Genomic DNA, 24,479 nt, shown 5'->3' with positions numbered 1-24,479 from the left:
AAGTCTTTTCTGTGAGCTGAGAGAGTGGGTTTGAATCATGGGGCTGCCACATTATTCTGAAAAGCTAATCCTATCAACATACCAGAGTTCCCATGCCCAGAGCTGCAGTCCTCAGCGCTGGCTGTTCTCAGCTGGAACAGTGCTGCCTGGCACTAGATTAGCAGCTAGGCATTAAGGAATTAATTTTGTTCTTCCAGAAATCACAGCAATGACACATTTTGTGTTGGAACAAAGCGAAGCTATGTCATTTTCAAGGTGATATATCATACATCATCAGCTGAGAGAGCCCTTTTTTTCCAAACACATACTCTGCTTAATTATCTTGAATAAAAGAAATCAAATAAAAGAAACAATATAAGCACAAAAAAAAATATTGAATGCAATGACAAAAATCAACCTTCTGGCAGGTATCAGACAAGGAGGTAAGATATTAAACATATTTGAGAAAMACTATTTATCTGAAATCCCTAGATCCTTTTCAGCTCAAGTTACCATACACGTGTGATAACACTGATCTTGTCTGTCACAGTGACCCTTTGCTGTAGCAGCTGCTGTTTATTTTTATTCTCTTGTATGTGTGGTGTTTTCACCTCTAGATTGATCCAATAAAWGATATAAAAATCCTGCTATGCCAGTATATTCCCTTGATAAAAACTGGGAACAAGGAGTCAAATGTCAATGGAAACTGCAGGCTGTGTTCATTATTTTATCTCTATTTTTCAAAAACACTAGGATGAACATAACTAATTGGAAGTGCAAACAATTTAAATAGGCTTAATTACAAGACCAAACCCTTCCATATAGTTCTACGGCAATGTGTGCACATATGCCTTAGAGAAAATGAAGTTGATTTTAAGTAAAGCCATTCTTATTAGGAAATGCAAAAATGAAATCGTTTTTTTTCAAAGGACCCACAACATGAATATCTTCTGTTCATAACACAATAAGTACGAGTTCAGTATTGTTTTGTGACATCTAAAAACATGTGCATTAATACAGACTGTGGTTTTCACCATCTGTGGCACCTAGTCACTCACCACAAAATAAACCTCCTAACAGTAAATATGATCCTGTTTCATATTCCTTTTAGAAACAGACTCAGATCAAAATCTTATCTTTCAATAAAGCTCAAAACTATTTTTTTTTTTTGCTTCATGTCAAATTTTGTTAGAAATAACAAGCATTAGGCCAACATTGCTACAGTAAGACAAAAAGTAATTTCTGGCATGTCCCATGGTATTCCTTCCTGTCAAGAGGAAATAATCTTAGGCTTCTGAGGTAATTAGAGAACACAGTTGTCAAACTGCTGTATCTTCTTCAGACGTAAATACCAACTGTAAATTACAGTTGCAAAAATGCAGATTGCAAACTGCAGTTTGCAAAAATGTAATTTTATACTATTCAGTAGGAGTGCTACAACGAGTAGAAAAGGAAATCATATGATACTATTCTGAATGTTTCTTAATTGAATTGGTTGTTGATGAAAGCTGCTGCTGGAACCACAGTTATGAAGGAGGCTAAATCCTTTAGAGTTGAACATCAGGAGGGAAGGGGTTGACAACTCAGGCTTTCCTCTTTTATCCACAGGTGTGCTGTGATTCAGCTTCATGACTTTCTCAAAGGGCAAAAATAATTTACTCATCAGCTCTCAACTGGACTAAAACCTAATTTTAGAAGCATCCAAATTTCTTGCCTAACAGAAAGTCAGGTTCAGGTAACTGCAGAAATGAAGCACTAAGTCCTAACAACAGTGCTCAGACCTCTCAGCCTGCAGTGTATTCTGAAGGATAAAGCTAAGAAATGGTTTTATTGATGCRGAACTGGTAACACAACACGGAAAACTGATGGAGGTAGCAATCAATTTTACGTTTGGACAGAATATTATTTAAAATTGCTACCTGCTCAGAGACTGTTCCTGAGCCCCTCTGCAGCATGAAGCACGTCAGCGATGTCACCTCTTCTTAGAAAGCATCAGATGGGTGCTGAGCAAGCAGCTGGGCACAGGCAACACYACAGGGATAGGAGCATAGGTCCTGACGTGGCATGTGCCTGCTCAGTCCTCCTGGCTTATTAGACGTGTCAAAGAGCCTGGCCAACATGCTGCACTGACATAACTGAGCTCCTCTCTCCTCAGCATCAGCTCATCCATCTCTAGCACTAGAATCTCTGCACTGCACGGAGGGGTTTTGGAATCACACACTCTAGTAGCACAGGGTAACAGCCTCAGCAGGAATTTTTCAGGGAAACATACTTACTAAGGTAGACCAGAGAGCAAATATATTACAATCACATTATTATTGTTATATTTTACACTATTTTGAAAGTAGTTTTTCATTTGGGGAGTTTTAAAACTAGCAATATCTCAGAGTTTCTGTGTTTATTATTTCTAGCTATTTTAACATATAAAGTAGGAAATAGCATAGCTGAGACTAGAGTGGAAGCAACAGCTGCTTTTACAGTGTCACAGCTGAACTCTGTCTACTCGAATAGTGGAAGTACAATACTTTGTGCATCCCTTACAGTTTCCTTTTCTTAGGTCAAGCCTGTGGAAGTCTGGAATTGTATCTCTGAGCATTTCAACCCYGTTTCCCTGCATCTTCCCTTCCATCCCATCCCAACTCTGTTTCTACTGCTAAATTCCCATAGTGCTCAACTTCAAATACAAAAGAGAGAAAAAGACTGGCAAYAGGGGTAAGAATCCCTGCATATTTGCTAGTCTTCTGTGTAAGAAAAAGGATGCACAAAGCTTTTTAACTGAAGAATCGGAGTGGCAAGATATATTGAAAATTCCCAGTCTAATTTTTGTTCAGTGTGACTAACAATACGTTTACAGATGGAAGAGGCAGAAGGGTCATTAGTTTTGAACAGCAGGTCTGAACTAGAGGAAGTGCTGTGACACCAGCCGTGGGTGCGAGGAGGCCCACAGGGGAGGAGAAGGGTGAGGCGCCTGCTGTACTGCTGGGATAACTGATTAAGCTGAGGAGCTAAAGGGAGAAGAGAGAACTGATGAATTGAATGAAAAAAAAAAAGAGAAAAGAATGGATTCATCTCGAGTGGCACAAAGAGACAGTCGATTAATTTGTCTGGGAGCAGAAAATGGATTAGCTTCTGGAAAAGCAGGCAGGGAGGTAGACCGTACAGATTGACCACACATCGCTACAGTAATGGTCAAGAAAGAGCATTGGTATACAGCACCTGGTAGATTTCTGATGACAGGTCTTCTTATTCAGCATAAAATAGTGTTTTGCGTAGTATGACATCATGTACAAATGCAATAGGAAAAAAGCTGATGGAGGCAGTGAGTAAAATTAGACCCAGTAAGGGAACAGCACACAAACAGAGATTCCTATGAAATGTGAATCAAAGACCATTGCCAGGTGGCTGCTGAAGCAGGTAAAAGTAAATAATATGAATTTTTCTTATTATTATGCTTTTGTCATGCTTAAGGTATGTACTAATTTTAAGTAAATGTCACTCTCCTAAGAAACATTAATATCTTTTCTCCCAACTATTTACATGAGACATTTGTGAGCTATGAAGGCAAATAAGGCAAGTCCATATTCTACATATGTTCTAGTGGTAGAGGACGTAYTGCTACACAGGACTTGGCACAAACAAGTATATATACACAGGCACAGATTTAGCAACAACAACAACAAAAAATTCTAATGTGCTGCTTTGCAGCAATTTYTACTTACCTCAAGCTTCATTTCCTATTCAGGTAAAAAAACARCCTACCATCCTCTCAGGGTGATCTACATTTCATTCAACTCAGTGACAAGTTGCRGTAATAACTTCATCAACAGAAAGGCTCTTTGAAATTCCTATCATATTCCTTCTTTTTTAGGACTTGAAGACGGGCCAAGAAAGTTAACAACTTATTTGACTCTAAAGTGGAGATGTGGAGGTCATGAAAGAACTTTTTTTTTTTTTTAACAGAAGTGTAATAATATCATCTGTTAGCACTTTATGATGATAAAATACTAATGTGAAAAATACGCATTTGCTTATAAAGGAAATGCCCTTAACAACCCAGGTAATACYGCAGTTCACATGCTCAGCAAAACAAACCACTTCAATATTGAAATCTAGGAAATGAAAAARCTTCTATGAAAACATCTTATAATTCCACAGATACACTCAAAATTAATAGGTGATAAAAARAGGCTTCCTCTGAAGTCAAAATCATATATTTTTCTAGGAAAGAAAACCTTCTTAAACCTACCTACACAAGGGAGGGAATAACCAAGCTCAGGATCGTGGGTGAACTGCCGGTCGTTCAGCATAGTCACGCAGTACAAATGGAAACAGTCAAGGCAAATAACATGGCGATGCATGCACTGGAACACCAGCACGGGACTCCTGTTAAAAACAAGATGGTGAAAAATTATGAATAAATGCTCTCTTGTATGCAGCAACGTGGCTCAAACTCCACTGTGAGTGGTATTTCTGTTTGTAATATTACAGTAGTTTTTCACTAGTAGTATACAATATTATCATGGCATGTATTAAAATGAAGTTAGCCTGGCATATATCAKAGTTTTTAGAAAGAGGTGGTTCCTAACCTGAATCAGTGACAAGGTACAGGAGATAAGTTTACTGGAAACTTGAAGAGAGGTAAAAAATCAAAGCGAAGAGGAAATAAATAGTATTTTACAAGAAAAACACTTTAGGAACAGAAAGCCTCCATAGAAGGTGAGGAAACATTATGTATGATAAAACTGAAAATGGTGCGAGGTTGACTCAAATATAAATGTGACCAGTAGGAAAGCAAAACCGGACTTTGTGAGGACCATTCAGTTCCTCCAAACTTTCAAATCTGGACGTCTACAGAGGGGGTTTTCTCTTCATAAARACGTGCAAAACAATCCAGCTTTTACACAGAGGTGTGAGATTCAGTTTCGGAGTAAGACATCTAAACATCTAAATGTCAGTGTTACATACAAGCATTTCTGGGCATGTTATGTGAGAAATTCCCAGTATAGTCAAAACATCCAAGGAAACTTGAGCTGATCAACGTATCTCTAGCTATCAGCATTAGGGTGGGCTAAATCAGCCTCTGAGCTCCATAGCCTGCATGGACTAAATCTCCACTGAGATTTAGCAGGAGCTAAGATGGCAACCACAGAAGCGGACACCTACATGGAGACACCTGCGTGTCGCTATCCCAGTCTCAAAAGGATACCCTTTTTGCAGATCCGGAAGGGGAACACTCACAACAAGCTGCGACAAACTCGCGAGCAGGCCTACATCCACACCTCCTCCACCACAGCCAGCAGGAGCACTGGCTTCCAAAATCCTGTTCACAACCAAAACAGTGGAGGTGGGAAACAAAACAAGCCACAAAGTAAACATCACATGGGTCTCCATCGCAGAAGCTAAGTGAGAAACTCATCGGCTTTCCTAACATACAAACCTTTGACAGACAGACCTTAATTGTCAATTCCAAAGTAATGACTATGCCCTCTTTAACAGCGTTATATGCTCTGTGTTATGCAATACTGCTGGCTTATCACTGCTCCTTCAGGAGTGTTATCCATGCCAGGAACCAAACAAAAAAKGCAAGACAGAAAAAGAAATGAATTAGGCTGAAATAACAGTGAGATCCAGATCTAACTGCTGAAGTTTTTTTTATTCCTTTTATTTGCCTGTGGGCAAACAAGGGTAAACACGGGTTAATTACTATTTTTTTTTTTCTTTTTTTCTCAGCAACTAGAATAACAGAGAATTACTTAAAAATGAATCCAGGATTTCTCACATATGTACCATACTCCAGGAGACAGGTATTAAAATATATCATCAAATACAACAGGACTTGTGTTAAAATCCTAAGAGTAAGCAATAGTGCTAAAGCTTCTATAATTCCTCCCAGATGATGCTTTGAAAACCCACTGAAACACCAAGCCTTCAATGTGGGAATATAATTGCAAAATGTAATCAATAATAATTTCAGATACGGTATGTAAGAACTGGTATATAAGAACTTACTTCTCCACGAAAATATGCTTCAGAGTCACAAATACTATAGAATCTATGGCAGTGTATAGCTATCTGTAAAAATATAATCTGTGTTATAAGGATTTTGTTGAATAAAGCAGCTTAAAAACTGAATTAAATAAAACCTCCCCATTACTAATCCTTACTAGTTGCCCATTTCCTGCTCTGAATATAACAAATAATAATTTTAAAAAGACAGCTGTAAGGTATAATGAGAATGTGAACTGCACCATTTTAGCCCTGGATGATCCCAAAATCATTACAAAGAGCTGGAAGAACAGTTATCCCAACTGTGTAAAGTCCCTGTGGTTCACCAGTTAAGCATCATCTTAAGAAAAAAATCCCCAAGACCCCCGTGATTTCTTTCTGGAATGTAGATAGAAATAGATTTGCTTATGGTTTTAAATGATCTTTCTCTTTTRGGGTTAATTATTCATTTTTATTGCTCCACTCTATATTATTTAAGTTTAGGGAGAAAGTTCCCCAGATATAAATGTGCACCTTTCTGTCCTCAGTTTAAAAGCAAAGATACTTCTTCTGTGTGAGGAGAGATTCACAAGAGAAAGCCATCAAAAGCTAAGTATCTCAAAAAAAAAAAAAAAAAAATCTTGACCAGAAATGAAAATGGTGTCATTAACACTGCCACTTATGAAACCAAGACTAACTGCATCAAATTATACAAATCAATGGCTGTCAGTTACCAACGGAAATTACGTGAGATTTCAATCTTTCTTCTTAATACATTACAAGTGTTTGAAATCAAAATATATTCTCCAGAAATAGCATAGCTATACATGTACACATGCAAATTGTGACTTACTGAAAAAATATTATTATAAAAAAGTTATTTTAACACTAATCGCACTAATTATTTTAACACTAATTGCACGAAATGCATATCAGCTACATAAATATTTGGGTTCTGATCACACTACAAAACACACAAGCTTTGCTCTCGCAGATAATACAATGTCTRTTAATTTTCCAAGCTGAAGTATCTCTGTGAGAAACTCAGTCTGCATGCAATGCAGATTTATCCAAATTATTTGGCATTAGAATAGTCACTATATTCCAACATTTACAGATTTTATATGAAAAGAAAATGCTTCTTCTGGTTTAAAAGGTCTACAAAAGTTATGCTCCCGAGATCACTTAAGACTGTGATAGTGTAGAGATCGTGCTTGTAATGCCTGGGTAGAGGTAGTACATTTAGGATAATCTCGAGCAATATTAACAGAAACCTCGCTTGAACCAAGCAGAATTTAATTTAGAAAGAAATGAACACTGTAAAAGTCATTTTTTCTTATATATGTTGTACCAGCGGCCATTGCTCAATCTAACTAACAATTTAGTAATGTAAATCTGGTATACATTTTAGAAAGTATTCCATAGGTTCCACTTACACAATATATTTGCCTGAAATAGAGGCTTCATGAGAATAATCTATAAGAAAAATGTTTCTCACAGCAAGGGATAAATTGGTCCTTTTCCTTTGCCAATTAGGAATGTAACAACTTTTAAAAACTGAAAATGCTACATTACAGTGCATCACAGAAAATTTCCATAATAACTCACTTGCTCTGATTTCTTTTCATTAGAAATTTATCAGTATGCATTTATTTAAATGAAAAAGAACAGAAATCTAACTTAAATGTTTCTGCAACCTGTTATTAACACAGAATAACTGTGTGGTGCCACAGTGACGCCATTGGAAATGCTCTCTGCTCTGTACACTCTTTYCTTCTTCTCCTAACTGAGAAGCAGGAAGGTACAGATATTCTTGGGTACACCACAACACTATGCTGGTTAAACAGAGAAGACTATGAAGATCTTTTGTTTAGATAAAAACCCCAATGGGAAATAATTTTTTCTAGTATATCCCAATATCTCAAATACACTATTATTAATATGCTAAGAGTGAGTCCAATGGCTATGAATATGAAAAGCTATTTAACATAAAGAATTATTTGCAGACTTAACAGTGGATTAACCAATATATCTTTCAATACGTATTTATGAAAAACTTGGGGCTTTTTTGTTCGCTCTTAGTCTTTATCCTTTGTATATTAAAAGCTGATTGAGTAAAGTTTAAACAGCATATCACATATATATAATCACACCACAGCATATCACATATATATATTTTTTCTTTTTTTAATAAGAAAATACAAGTAGCACAATCTGAAGCACTTTAGAAACAGTAACACATCTAAAGCCTGTAGAAAAGTCTGAAAAACATGTTGGACGAATCTGTGAAAACCCCTTGAGGTCATTCCTAGGTGACAGTTGGATTTTTCTCACTTTCATTTCAAAATCTTAACCAAATAATAACAAAAACCTTTAGCAGATGTCTGTAAGCCTGAATCGTTGGGATTACCATCAGTGAAGCAAAAATTGCTGTTTGAGATTCATTTCTGTGCAGTAAATAAATCTGAATGCACAAACCTACATTACAGCCTTTAACCTCACCCACACGTACAATATTTATCATAACACACTTCTGAATTTCTAATACATTTTTTCTACATTCGCAATCTTCCTGTACTTCAAAAAGCTTTCTATATAAGTACTATGAAATCATTTTCACTTATAAATGGAAACCTATACTATTCCAGACAAATCACTGTTAATGTACATGTCAGATCGGTAAGTACCATTCAAGAAAAGATGAATCACTGAATAAAAAGTGTAAAAAAAATCAAATTATGGAAAATACAGGCTTAGGCTACATAGACACTACAGGCACTATCCTACTTCATAAACACCTGAAGTAATTAAACAGAAATGCTGTCCTTGAGAGGCACTCAATCAATTTTGGCTCTACCCTTGCAGCAGAACAAAATTGCAATGCCTAAACAAGCCAAATCATCCATCCATCACACAGTTTCCTCACCAAACTGTATGTAGGAAGAGTATGATCTTCTAATTCATACAAAGCTGCTGCCACATTTGGTTTTTCCCACTATTGCATTCAGTCCACAGACCTATTCAACACTATCCAAAAAGTAACTCTTGTTTGTTATGTTTCAAGTACATTGCTTTCTTAACTTAAAACATACTTCAGTATACTTTCACTGAGAGTAGAGCACTAAATTCTCTTAGAATATTACTAGAATACTACATGCTACTCTTCATATAAAATATAAGTAACTAAAATATATGCTTGAGCAGGGGAGTGGGARTAGATTATCTCTAGAGGTCCCTTCCAACCTGAACCATTCTATGATTCAGTGTGATCACATTAATTTCTATTTTAAAACTGAGGTAGACTAGAACAAAGAGCAGCAATACATCCTGCAATTTAATGAGCAATGATGTCACAGGGAACGTAAACAGTGACCCAGCAACTGCAGAAAGCAAGTGGTGAACAACAAGCCAGGCCACTAATGATTCAGGCACAGGTTAGACATGTGAAGTGGGAGTCAAGCCCTTGCAAGAGAAGAGAAACAAAGATAAGCTACTAAGAAAGAAAACACACTGATTTGGTACTACAGAGAAGAATCCATCTTTGAGGACTTTTAGGAACAGAAAAAATGTACATCCCTGCTTTTCCCTTCCCAAATTATGGAAAATAAATCTCTACAYAGACTGTGTCGACTAAACAAAACAGTGCACATAAATACAGTGTTCTTGGAAAGCATTAAATCCATTCAAACTACAAAAATATTCTGCTTTTGTGTCTTTGATTCCTCGTTACACAAAAGGTCATGCAGTGAAGGTTATGAACAGCACGAGACGTCTGTGTATGAGCTTAAACTTGCTGGCTGTGCTCTTGCACCAAAACGTATCCTGACTCACAACCGTTAACTTAAAGGGGCACTGGCAAATGAAAACTGACCTACTTCTCCTCTCCTCTGTTACATATTTTCCTCCCAAATGTGCTTTCATGTTTCTCACATCATTTGGAAAGCAGTGCCAAAAGGCCAGAACCCAGGAACAGCTCAACAGTAACAAACCAGAATGCAAGGAGAAAAGACAGGCATCCTTAAAAGCAGTGCATGTGATGGCAGGTCTGAGCCCTGTGCCTCTCTGAGCTCCTACCTGCTCTGCTGCTAAGTTTCTTCTGCTGTGATGGAAGTGGCACAAGTATTGCCTGTGCAATCTGCCAGCCCTGGGACTGGCAATGGCAGCTGGCCTGATGACAAAGGCAAGGGAATGGCATGTTACATGTGCTGGTATATTTATATTAGTATCCTATGCTAGATAATGCTATGCCTGCTTGTTCTGATGCTTCTGGTACATTTGGCCCTGACAGCTGAATCTTGAGATATCAAAGAACAGACAGTGCTTTAGGCTGGAGAAGAAATCTTTCTTGTCATCTATCACACTAGTTGTCACMATTGCTACTCTGCACAGCACACACAGCTGATAAATCAGTCACATTCTTGAAGAAGGTAGCTAGGACCTGTTCATTTTCCTTTATCGGTGGTTTAGAAAGCTCACCTCTATGGGAGAGAAAAGGAAAAGACCTGGGTGATGGAAGGAAAAGATGACAAATGAGAATGAAGGAATGAGCGCAGGAACTGCCTAACTCAAACCTGATGCCAGTCGATGGTGGGAATGAGAATAACCAACAGGACAGCATATGTAGACAAGGCCTTTACTCTTTCCAGATCAAGAAGAGATTTGTATGGATATATTTCCTCAGGATTCAAGGACCCGTGGACATTGTCCTGCTGTTCCCCCCAACAAACCCCTGGGAGCTCAAGGACCAGCCTGGCATCAGGCTGTTTTTCACATGCATRCGAAACTCTGCTCAGCAGCATACCAGAAACACCAGCAGAAACAGTGCAGGTGCAGCAGAGAAACCTCCTTAAAAGCTAATTCAGCACATGTGCAGCTTTATGAACACTGGTTTACCATGAACTGCTTCCTCCACACCATCTCCTTGGTGTGCAGTGTCCTCCTAGAGGTGACACAACTTCTACCCTCACCTGCTGCCGCCAAAGAGCGTCAGCTCCTTTCTTGACCTTCCCTGGTCCTCAGCTGGCTCACAGCAGTGCTCCCCTCTCCCCAAAGGCAGCTCCCAGTCCTCAGCAGGGCAGGCCAAGCTGCATGTTGTGATTCACCCATCTCTGCCACACACTCTGTTTTGCCCATGAGAGCCACACAGGTTCACGACTATTCTGAGAAGACATTTGCTTTTGACCGACAAGAGACATATGTTTGCACATTAGCCTAGCTTGGCTTTTAGCAACAAGTATCTGTAAGGCAACCGATGAGGTTGGGAGAATGAAGGGAAGTCATGATAGAGGAGGAAGGACTAGCTCTGCCTGTATAAGCAGCACCATGAGGCCCTTCAATAATTTAAAATAAATAAATAAAGCACTAATATGCCCTTGTAGTCTACTGGCCTTTTAATTCCTTGCCTGGTTGCTGAGGATACCATTGTTTTCTTCCAATGAATTAAACCTTATTTAGCCATTTCCCCTGAATCTCAGCTAGTAAACTAAACCAAGTCYGCAAATGTTCCTAGGCCACATGAATCCAGTCATCTGTGCTGTTAAATTGCTAGAATGGTCCCTGGCATGGTTTTAGGCTTGCCAAATAGCACTGGCCTGAACAATTCCTGGGCACAGTTCAGGAAGCAGCCTGTGCTGGCTGCAACGGGCAATAGCAATTTGCATGTGCCTCCCCTGCTTTGGAAACAGAGAGCTTAATAGTACAGGCTTGTGGTAGGAGAGCTTTATTCCTGGACCACGATGTAARTACAGAGCATCTCTGCTCTAAGAGAGCTTCCTGAATTACCCTCTGTTATGTTATCCTCAGACTCACACCTCCATTCCCAAAATTAAACATTCTGGGAGAGGGTTACAACCTCCTTTTGCCTTCTCACAGATGATGAGCACCCCGAAAGGCTCCAGAGGACAAGGACACTGGGTGTCATCTCAAGGGAGCCTGTCATATCCATAATCCATTTCATACCTGCCACTCCAGGAGGAATTGAGACACTTGGACACAGCATGTTTCCACTGGCTACATTTCAGTTTCTCCTTTCCAGTTTGCTTTGAAAATACCCCATGGTGATCTCATATTTTTAGACTTTGTCACTTTAATGTGTATGAAAGAAAACAAAATAAGGTAGAGAATGGGGGTGGGGAGTGGGAGAGAGAAAGATGATGAGAGGGTGCAGGAGATGGAAGCGCTAAATTAAGTGCATTTGCTCCTACAGAATTATCTTTCACTACCTTGACATTATGTTTTATGTTTTTCTCATCTTTCTTTTAAAATATGAATATTCAATTTAAGTGCTCATCCAGACAATAACTCGGGGGTGCTTCCCATTAAATGAGTCGTCAGTCTCAACCAAAGATATGCTGATTATCTTATAAACAATAACACCCTCAAGTTATTGTTATAATAAACAGAATCCTTTATAGAAAGTCACTATCCAGAAGCCAGCAACTCCTCTCCTCTCCTCTCCTCTCCTCTCCTCTCCTCTCCTCTCCTCTCCTCTCCCCAATTTCTCAATATCTTTGTAATTTAGAGAAAATTTTGTACCTATTCCTCCTCAAGGCAAATTCCTCAGGGCCCTGACAAACTCCTGATCCCACTAGATAGACAAATGGGACCAGGGTTGGCAAATCTCACTGAACTTGCTCTAATTTAGGAGACATTAAGCCTATCAAGCAGTCAGTTCCTAWTAGACTCCAGAAAGCAGTTTGCCAGGCCACCAGAACGGCTTGCTGATATGCTTCCTCCATTTCCTGTAATCTTGTTATGACCCTCTTCACAAGAATGATATTTAAATGCCCACCATATTCTTAACTCTATGCCTCAATTTCTTCATTGGCTCTCCATATTTTTTTTCGCTCCTTCAAGTCACCTGTTATTAGATAGAAGGATAAATGCAACCACACAGGCAAATATTAAAAAATAAGGAGGAAAAATGAGGCAAGTTATCTCAGAGTTCAGAAAGCATCAATTCCCCATTTGTACTAGGGCCAATACTATAAACTGGTGTGCAGAAAACTCTGAAAGTTCACAGAGGTTAAGCTCACCTCAGARGAGGATTCTGGCCATTCACCAAATAATTTTATGTGCCTCTTCCCTGGTTAATCCCTGCATGCATTTTCAGAAGTTACTGCAATGTCTGCTTGGTGGCTGGCTGCTCCTTTTTGTTCCTGTTCTTTCAAAGAATTACAGGAAATATTTGGATTTGGGCAATCTACTGCTGTTTCCACAGGAATATTCAGAAATTATCTTCTCCCATTTGTCCATTTGATCTAATATTCTGTATAACACTCACAAAGAGTGATATTCATCCACATAATACCAATTTGCACTTCTATAGAATGCTTCGTTTCCTGATCTTGATTCCCAAATGATGCCCACAATACAATGAAAGACAGTTGCAAATGGTGATATGCAAGATATACCCCTCTTGTACGTTTATTCAATATTGTAGGAGTGGAAGCAAGGGTATTCACAACACTCTACTAGAATATCATCTCTGCCAATCCTGCGAACCTGTTTGTGATATGAGGATGGAGTGCTTTAAGAAAAGGCCTGTTTCAAGGAAAGAAAATGTAGTTTAAAGCTTCTCTGTTCTTCTGAAGACATAGTTCTTAGTTAATTAAATAATATTACAAGTATTATMTTTATAAATGACATACACTTATAAATGCCACTTTAACTGAAGACACTGGAAAAAGAGTGTGTGGATGGACAGGTATCTTGAGAATCCTCATTAATACCTCATTTTGCCCATTTCCTCCCCTTTTAACTTCCTGCCTCACACCTAGCAAGTTACGCAGACAACACACGGGGAGGGAAAGGAGAAGTTTCCCTCTGACCCTACCTACTGCTTGTCCTGATTGATGCTCCTGATTGACATGTGTTCAAAGAAAAGGATGCACAAGCAAACTCTGCACCTGCCCTAGCGGGAATGTGACAGCCATAAAATTGTCAGTGCTAATGAATAGTTTTGATATCTATCTATAGCTTTCCCAGAATACATGGATCATTCTCACAGAGAATATTCATATTTACTCTTCTGTTATACTTTCTCGCCATATAAGGAAGTGATCTGGTCTCAAGAGAGAAGATAGGTTATACGTAGAAAGCCAACCTGTATTCCAGTGTGAGAGAAGAATATGTATCTAATGTGTGAAAAAAGGCAAGAAAGACAAATAAGTATAAAAACCTCCAGGAATGTAAGCAAGCACTTATTTAAGGCAAGTTTTCCTCGCCTTCTCTTTGCTTTTGATGACCCCCTCAGTGCACCATACTTTCTGCATTAGAGCTAGGACTGGAATTACAGTCTAGCCATCAAGGAAAAAAAAAAAAAAAAAGAATAAAATTAATAAGGAAGCAGAAGGGAAAACAAAGAAAAAATCTTATAACATAGTCAAGCTCACTTAAGAGGTGAAATAAAATCACAGATAACAGCACTGCTTTGCTTCGTCGGTCTTCCTGTACTCATTGGCTGATCAAACTTTAAGCTGAGTACCGAATTTTTCCATTGGAAATGGTGGATTTCTTCCATTACATTGCCACAGAGAGCATAGTGACACAGGYGGACTTGACAAAGAGAGAAAGCTCATTTCTCGAAATATAGTAACAAACAAACAAGCTCTCCTCAATTCAAACTGCAGGACAAGGTAACAAAGATGTCCCCAAAGAAATGTTTCTGAAGCCTCCACATTTTCTCTGACCAAATTATAGAACAGAATGTGTAATAAATGGCAATTCCATCTCATTTAAAATGGAACTTACCCAAGATCATGGTTGTGTTGTTTAAAACAGACAGAGACCTGCATCTACTACTTATATTTCAAAAGATAACAGGACGTGAGGGAGAGGTTTAATTATACTTTTTGTTTTCAGTTTAGGTGCTTTGCAGAAATAACCTCTGGGAATAAGATTATGTACGGTTAAAAATACACTTTAGCATTAAATAAATAATAGGAAAATACATTAGCTAGACTGTAGTCTGCAGAGTCTATCAGTTAAAATAAGGAAAAAAAATAGAATGCAAAAAATAAGATTCCCAAGTCTTAAATATCTGTACTGTATTGCTTACCTTAATACAGAGACCCCTGAAAGATGCTACAGAAGAATATATTTTTAAATTAGCAAGTCTCAGTTCTCTGCTCATTTCAAAAAATCTAAAAAATCCCATAGTATAAGATTCCACAGAGGGGCACAACAGGACCTTCTATAGGATGTAACCTTTTCTATCTTCAGTAATGCTTATATTGTGTGTACATACCATGTATGACATGGCTTGACTATGTTGTTAACAAGCTTACATGTAACAGTATTCTGAAAGGGAATGTTAGTGGATTTTTACTATGCAATTTTAAAATAAATCTAATAAAATTGTTTCCTACAATATGATTTCTTACAATAAAATTGTTTCCTACAGGATTTTAACAATCATATATATATAATTCTATCCCCAAAGTCTTTACTTCTTCCATGAAGACAATAACTTTTTTGGTGACAATGAAGAAAGCCTTGAAATTTAGCGATGAGAGATGGAGGACATAGAGAACATGTTAACAAAGTAGGGTTAGTAAGACTACAAACTTGCTTACAGCTTGCTCTTATTGTCATTCACACGCCTTTGAAAGTACTTCATACATATGATTTATATTTTCTTCAAGAGAAGTGTAATATTCTCCCTGACTCGTGTCTATGCAAATAAACAGCTGTGACTTCTGCTCCAAAGGCACTAAAGGAATTGACTACAAAATATAGTTCATTGTGAAAAACATCATTTAACATTGGCAGGGGTAAATGGGGCATTTTAAACATACCTAAAAGATTTAATTGCACAGCAAATGCATACAGAAAAAAATTTAACAGTAAATCTGTGTTTTTGTTGTTGTTTGTTTGTTCTTTGGAAAAAAAAGTGTTATTAGTATCCACTGGACATACGCATATTTTTAAAAGGAAGAAGACACAAAGACCAGTGTTGATGAAGTTTTACCAAATTTCCCTGACTGTCTGAACACAGCCTTTGCCTTTCCTGCTCCAAATAACAGAATCAACATCTTGCTTGTATCACTTATTCAAGAGATTTAGGGACTGACAGGACAAGTGAATCTCACTACTATTCCTTGCCAGAGCTTATTCAAATTCAGTGAAAGCAGAAGTTCATCAGCCAAGTAAAAACTGAAAATGCAGCAAGGGACCATTTTTAAGACACTCATGCCAAGTTTCCTAAAAACTACATCTTCAGCTGCCTGTGTCCTGGAGCTCATTTTGCCTCACTGCTTTTGAGGGGACTTCCTAATCCCCTCACGATGTGTAGACACACATGTATTTAAAGAATTGAAACCTGTTTCAGAAGCTTCCAAAGTTTCTAAAGGCAGGACTGGTACCCAAAAGACTGTTCAAGCTGTTTGTTACCAAAACTGGCTCACACATCCCTAATTATATAATGTACCAATTATGCTTCCCGTTCTCTGCTGTATTAGATCACTATTACAGTGATCCGTTCAGTCATGCAGGATTCATCAGGTTTGCCTTGTCTTGCTAAACAAGAGCCGTGGAGGAGAGCAGCCCTGAAACCCCGGCCTCGTTTATCAACATGTGAGACTTTCTGCTGTCGTGTGGCATGAAAAACTCCGCACCCTTCTAGCATTTTAAATAAGTCTGCTCTCYGCGAGGACTGAGGCAGTGCAGGTTTTATAAATAGTGAAGCCTGCACAGGGCTTCGTGCACTTGTGCCTAGGACCTCGCGTTTGAGCGCTGGCCTCACTGCAGACAGCCCTGTTACAAGAGGTGAAGTTTATCGGATTAGAAGCAGCACTGTTAGTATTCAGGACACATTTCCAAGCGCATATGACATGTCAGCTGCTTACATATCTTCCAATTCTGCCTCACATATTCCTTTTAAAGTTAAACATGAAGTGACAGAAGTGTAGAAATATCTGTGTCCTGCACTCTGTGAGCATAACAGCTGAAAAAACCACCTTGACGTGTCAGCTGACAATAGGAAAAAAAAATCCMTGGCTTCTGCTGAGATGTTCTGATTTTCCTAACATCAGCTACTTGTAACAGAGGAGGACTAAAAATACATTGTCATGAACTCCACAATTAAAATATGTTGTTTGAAGAAACTGAGAAATTTTGGTCATATGCCACCGAACACTATTTTAGTCTTCACTAAAGAAGGCTTCCTGTGTCTGCAACAACCACCTATTCTACTGTATGGAGGCATCCCACAGAGATCTAAAAATAGGGCTATTTGTTTATCTCATGTATTTGTAGCTATTTTCTTTTAAAAGATAGTTTCTTGCATCTTTCTGTGACAGATACAAGGCTTTCAGCAGATAGGTCTCCCACAACTTAAGCAAAAAAAAAAAAATCTGCAGCAAGTCTTTTTCCTTCATAACGAATTCCATAACCAATACTATATACTTAGGTTTATTTAGTTATTTATTTAGACTATGTTCTTCCATCTCTGTCCTTGAAACACCTCCTCCTAATTCTGTTATACCCTCAGCTGTTGTTTCCAAACCAAAACTTGACGTGTTCACCCTGAGGTCTTGTGGGGCTTAAAGCCTAGCTCAACCGAAGGAGGACGACACTTCTACGTAACTGATACTACATTACATTTTTGCTATTAATCTGATTCTGCATTMTATATTTATGGAAGAAAGCTCAATTTACAGCAACACAGACATACGGGTAAAGACTTAGTTAACGGTAAACACACCACACGGCTATGCCAAAGAATTTCTTTGTAGCACTATTCACATCTTAATTTTATATCTAATTAACTACAGAGAGACTTACAACATTTTAATATTCAATACTTTAGAAGGTATATGATGAAATAAGGTCTTTCATTTATTTAATTGTTTGATGACTGTGTTGGTCATACTTTAAATGAACTGTATCATGGTGGTGGTGGGGGCTGGGGAAGAAAAGTGTCTTTAAAAGCCATACCTGCTGTCACAAGACCTTCAAAATCCTGCATATGCTGTGAGTTGTAATGTACCTTGAAAGGCAAAGAGTTTCAGCAACCTTGTCAAGATTTCTATCCATATTCAGAGGATGGGGCCTAATTTTAATCTTGCTTACTTGTGCATTGATCTGGACTGACTGGTCAGAAGCAAGTGCTCAAAAATGGTCAGCTCTAAAACCAGTGGGAGATCAAATATATATATATATAYACACATATATTGTTTACTATTTTTACAACAAGCTGATATGATAAAAGGTTAYTACTCTTATCTATCATGGATATTTCAAAGCCAAAAATGTCCAGCTGAAACAGAGATAACATGCCTGCTTCTGGGAAGAAAGTTCCAAAAATGTATCCCAAAAGTTATCTGAAGTTAATATTAATGCTATACAGTAGAGATGACAATCATACTGGAAAACACGTGCAGTGCAACGAATTTCTAAGATGAAATGTATAGTGAGATTAGCATGCAGTAAAATAAGCCCTTCCCCTCACCTTAAAAAAAGCAATAGTTCATATTACTGTATTTTGTAATGGTAATGAAGAGTTTCATCACTTAGTCTATAAAACATGAACTAATTCTAAAAACTGTAACCTGTAGTTGAGGACTGTGCATGGGGGTCTCTGGACAAAGAATATTATAAACAGAAATGTATATGGAAGAAGATTATTTATTTTGTTCATGTTGGGGCTTGTATAATGTGCAATAATAAGTATAAATAGGATCCCTTCCCTCCAATGAGAAATAAAAATGCTTGCAGGGCTCCTCTGTACCCTTGTTTAATCTGTGACACTGCAATTGGAATTTGTTACTCTAGGAGCTACATCTGATGTTACAGCCCGAAGCAGAGCTAAACCAAAATAAACAATCTGCTCCATTCTGCTTAGACTAATACGACAGTGATGTAAGCCCTGGCACAGTGGAAAAGGCATAAATGGGCTGCCATGCAGCACATATACTCATAAAAACACAAAACCACTCAGGAGCGGTATTACAAATAGGCCCGGGATGAAAGATACCTTGCTTGGACTTCTACTTTGCTATGCAACAGTGTAATTTTGTTAATGTGATGAATATGCTTATTAGGCCTTTATTTTACCTTTCTTCTTTTCAAGGACTTTCATGTTGCTTAATTTTCTACCACTTCTGTGTCTGCTGTTGTCAAACTTCCAGAGGCAGGTAGTTCAAAAGCAATGGCAACAGCTCATGGGCCTATTTCTAATAACGCTTGACCAAAGGCAGCAGTCCTTCCATCTAGCTAGCTTTCAAATGACCCCCACAGAAACAAGAAGTCATCCAAATAAACCACTTTTATACTTCTCAGCACATTCTTCATAACTTGTAAGCAAATTAATTAAGAATTTTGTGCTGCAGTGAGATAATATCTTTTCTAAAAAAAAAAAAAAAAAAGATCAGCCAAGTATTTGCTGCACCACAACTTGCACAAAGTTATTAAGCTTGAGAGAGCTCAACAGGATTATTTTGTCATGAATGTAGCACATCCCACAGTGTCACAACTGTGCAAATATTTGTCCCAAAATCTTGTGTTTGAATACAGTATTCATCCCTCTGTCTCCTCCCCCTCTCTCTGCTTTTTGATTTAGGGTCTCGGGAGCTTTGCCAGTGCTCGGCTGTTCATTCCAGTTSCGCACGTAGCCTCAGTTATGCAAATAGTCACGTTGAAGCCCTAATCTGGTTATTCCTTCTACTCAGGATCAGTTGATCAGAATGAAGAGAGGAAAAAAATGCTGTATGTAATTCTGTTAAATTCATCAACCACAATGGCTGACAGTAAATCTAAAGTCTTACATGCAATCATTTTTCCTTTTCTCTCTCCTCAAGCTAGTGGGACCTGCAGAGGCAGCTGGCTGGGCAGGTCACATTTTCTATAAAGATACAGATGTTATCTTGTTCAAGTAATTTTATTTCAGGAAAAAGAGGATGGAGTSAAAGGGAAGGCAACAAGGTCACTTCAATAACACAGCAATATTTTCTTTCCTCCTAACAACTGCTTTGTTATTTATATATTTTCAGCTCCAAAGATGCATTTTCATATCCAGTATTTTTATAATAAAAAGGCAAAAACATTCATAAGTGAATAAGGCAGCTCATGAAAGTTAAGGGTCTGGGAGCAAAACTAAGATCTCTCGTCATGTGTCAGGCACAATTTGCGCCCCAGAGGAAGATTTCCCACATTGCCCTGACTGTGACCCCAACCTTCATCTGTAAAATCATATTCTCGGAGGTGGTGAGGTTATCTAGTCGGCATGGTATCTCAGCTCGTGCACTTCTTCTCATCAGAGGACCCTATGTGAGCCCAGCCAAAACATAACAGCCAAATTTAATACTAGGGAATGTACTTGGAAGCAGCTGATCTTGCATTTTGCAGAGAAACAGCAGGCTTTCTGCAAATATGTGGCTCTGCTCTCCTGCTCCTGTCTTGTTGACAGCCTGACCTGAGAATTTACTCCTTTCCCTGGGTCTCCTGCAGAGCATGTGTTGGACACCCGCAAAGAGGGTCTCTGCCCTAACCCGCCGCTTCTGACCCCGCYGTGGGACCAAAGCTTGGCAACACCAACAAAGCTACAACTCCACTTGATTTTTCTAATTCCTGTTTTAAGTAGCTTCTTTCCTACAACACATCCTCAAAAGGCTAGATSTGGGGATCTTCCTGGATCTCTTCCAAACCCTCCCTTCCCCCAATACTAGAATGGATCCAAACAACAGAAATATTCAGATCTACCCCTAGATGGGGCTACTGTCCACAAGTCGCTTCATTGCTATTGAAAATTAAATTCTTCGAGGATGAGAAACCAAAATTAAATACCATTTATTAATCTCCAGCCCATTTATTAACCCCCTCATCTTTTATACATTCTTTACTGGCTTAGGCTGATGCATGCCAGTGAACACATCAAAACGTTTAACTATTTCCCATCCCATTTCCACCCAGCTATTTTCAAATCATATAAAATTAGACAGAAAAAGGAAGAGAACATCACTGCTCAGAGAAAGCTGCGGATGTGCTCCGTTACCAATAACCAGCAAGTGATGTAGGGACAATTCTGTCATGAGATCCTATGGCAAGAAACCTCAACAAGATATCATCGTGTTGGGAACACCTGGAAGATGCACATACTAAAATGCCTGGTTAACTCATAGGGTACACAAGTATTTTCACATTCATTGCCATGTCAGGCAACACCTTCCTCTTAYTTTCTGTTGTCAGCTTCATATTTCTCTTAGCTGATTACTACTATAACAACTATAATGAAAAGCTATAGCAAATCCATAAAGAGTACATCTAAAACACAAATAAAATAATTTCTTTTTTTTTTCTCATGTTAGCAAGAAATCAAAAGTGATGTCACATAGCAGAAAGAACAGCACAGATACAAACATATCAAACAATTTTCCTTGAAGGATTTCAATTCACTTTCCATATGTACAGTTCCTTTTCCACTAGATAGATTTGACTACCCACTCTTAGTTGACCTGCACCTTCTCAAGTCATTCCCACTTGCCATGTAAATGTAGGAGTCCCTCTGGGAAGAATCCTGTCATGTAAGTTTTAAATGTTTTATATCCACTGCGTGCAAGTGTAAATGGACAAGGACAGGAAGCAAAGAATTCAATTCTCTGTGATTACTAAACAGATTATTTAGTGAAAAGAAAATTATTTCTTTTCACTAAATGCAAGCCAGAGAGATTCTGGACTTTGTTTCCCAGAAGCATTTCTAGCAAGTTGGCAGGCTCACCTTTATGTAGAAGGAATTCATAGCAGAGTTGTCAGTATCACTCTATGAAAAGATAAAATGATTCCATGCTAAGTCAAGAAAGTGGAAAGGGATGGAAAAAAAAAAAGCAACAAAGAACGAGTATGGTGTAACAAAGCAGACAATCAAATCGAAAGAGTAGACAGAATAATTATAGATGACTGGATAACACTCCAGATGGCATTTTGGGCATCACAGTTAATAAGCAGGCTGTTTCAGGGGACCAGCATGTTAGCACATTATTGCAACAACTGGAAACCAGCAGCTGAAGCATTTCTATCTGATTATCCAGGGAGCAGGCTACACGGGCAGCCAAAACCAGGAAAATGCCGTGGCTGGATGCTTACTGCTATGACAGGTTCAGAGACCTGTTTTTCTTAATAGGAATAACGACATGCTTAAAAGAAGTTACCACAGGCATAACAGTTACTTTACAAGGAACTGGCCTTAGTCTAGGCCAGTTGAAGTTTCAGTTGTGGTAGAAAGTACAATTTAAGTACTGATTACCCCATCTCTATCTGTAGGTACAAATTCTACACTTTTGATCATCTGAAAATAAAGCTGGTTGCTGTGTTTTCCCCCTCTGTGTGAATTTATTTTAGTAAAAATACTGACTATAACTGAAATAGAATATACACCAAGGTCTCACTTTATCCACTTTATATCACTGGCATCTGCAGGGTCCTTTTGCAATTGCAAGAGTTTAGGTTGAATGTTAAATTGACTGCCAAAATAGGCTCGATATCTTGTCAGGTATCTTCTCAAGTGAAATTTATCATCCTCAACACAGTATAGAGTCCCATTGCCCCCCAACACAGCCCTCAAGAAACATGTTTCAGGCATGGAATAGCTGGTATTTCCATCAAGTGGGATCTCTGAGAGATCCTTAGCAACACCTGCCTCATGGTGCGCATGTTGACTTTCCTTGACTTTCTTTTAAAATAACAAATAGTGAAAAATAAAATATATGGTATTCTAGGCAATGTCAAAAATAATATGCCTTCCTATTTTCAATTTCAAACCAAGCTGACATGGTAGATGTCCTACAGATTTGAAATTAGAAACAAATTTCACATTTTTTCCTCCAGAATTAGAATTTTTAGTACTGAGTATTTAAATCTTTGTTTGTCTGATCCTTGTATCTAGGTTTTCTCATTAATGACTCTGTAAGAGTCTGGACTGGACCTGAACAAATCTAAACAGAAAATAAACATACAAAAATATTTTTGACACTCACTGCTGACAGAAGAAAAAAAAAAGAAAATCTGACACTGCCTCTTTAGCTCATATTATGGGTTTTAGCTCTTTGCATTATAAATAAATAAATCCTTTACTGCTACTTGGTTCATAAAAATGACATTGTTAAGTATTGTAGAATGAATTTGTGAAATAAGAAACACTTGTAGAGCCCTCCTAGCTCCTCAGTGGTATTAGCTGCTTGTTCCAAAAAAAAAAAAAAAAAAAAAAAAATTTTTTTTTTTTTTTCCTTTTTTTTTTTTTTTTTTTTTTTTTTTTTTTTTTTTTTTTTTTGCTTTAGATTGTTATGGCAATGTATCAGACACTCCAAAACTATGTTTTGGAAAAAAATAGTAAAAAATATAGTAAAAAGAATCAGTCGTTACCTAGCTCACTGTGGTATAAAAATATTAATCTATGCACACACATTCCACCTTCAATGAAAGACCTTCCGTTGTAATAAAACTCCAAGCTTGATGTACCTTAAAGTTGGCATACATACCTATTGTGAGTATCTTTTATCTTTGGGAAGAAAGAAAATATCAAATACATCAGAAAAGATGGAAATTTATGAATAATTCATATTGGCTTTTGTGGTTCTTACTTCCTTATTTAGTATCTATTTCAGCCAGTCTACATTTATGCAACAAAAGAAAATTACAGAAACAAATGGAAATAGTGTAATGATAAAATCATAGGTAGAGATGCAGGTTGGTAAATTATATAGGATATGGTGCCCATCCTGATTTGGTGAAGTACTGTGGCTGGCAAGATCTTGTCTCTTTTTCTCTGTTGATGATAATGATGTGGCAGAGATAAACAAAACCAATCAAAAAAAAAAAAAGTTGCAAACCAAAGCAACAAAGAAATCAAATATGTCAGAAATCAGCCAACGGTTCTCAATATACAAGCTCACATTACACATCTTAAACAYAATTAATTAAAGATGTAAATTCAACAAGGAAAATCACAGTACTGATTATTATTTATGTCCAGCTTGATTAAGTAAACTTTGTGGGAGAGGTTTTAGCATTTCTTGGACTAACTTCGAAATACTTCATGCCAGATAAGCCACAGGGGAAAGAAAACACATAAAAAGAGCTGGAAAATGTGAAGGTTGCCAAGTCTTCTATTGTAAGTTTAAGAGTTCCCATCCACCCTGTGCAGTATTTGAGCAGCACCTAAGCCACTGCAGTAAATTATAGATTTTTTAAAGATACACAGCAACAGACTTTGGGTTGCTAGCATGAGAGCAGCTCCCCTCCTGCCTTCCCTAGAGGGTGCAGTWAATAAGAAGGGGCCCACCTCTGCCAGAAAGGAGTTCAGAGGAGTTTGGCTTCTCCTGTAAAGCTTTGGCATTTCTCTGACCTTCTCCTTTGTATTATTTGCACCTTTCCCTGCTCTCCYCCCTTTCTGTATCTCCTTTACATGTTAAAAGGGTTGATGAAACTTCCAGATCTCTGCCATTGCACTGTTAGCCCCTCCATCAGCAAAAAGAGAATCTTTGTGAGCTTCATTCACTCTCCTTAAAAAAAAAAAAAAAAAA

General features: G+C 38.0%; 1 protein-coding gene across 1 annotated transcript in view; it reads right to left on the bottom strand.

Moving 5' to 3' along the window:
• Positions 1-24,479, bottom strand: part of PRKN (parkin RBR E3 ubiquitin protein ligase) — a 544,832-nt gene that overhangs the window by 255,717 nt on the left and 264,636 nt on the right. Inside the window, exon 7 of the mRNA XM_026044722.1 lies at positions 4,226-4,362. Coding sequence (XP_025900507.1) covers positions 4,226-4,362 — 137 coding nt within the window. The remainder of the gene's footprint in view (positions 1-4,225; positions 4,363-24,479) is intronic.

The sequence above is a fragment of the Nothoprocta perdicaria genome, unplaced genomic scaffold (assembly GCF_003342845.1).
Source record: "Nothoprocta perdicaria isolate Ctin4 unplaced genomic scaffold, notPer1 scaffold_38, whole genome shotgun sequence".
Classification (NCBI taxonomy): Eukaryota; Metazoa; Chordata; class Aves; order Tinamiformes; family Tinamidae; genus Nothoprocta; species Nothoprocta perdicaria.
This window is presented reverse-complemented; position numbering and strand designations above follow the sequence as displayed.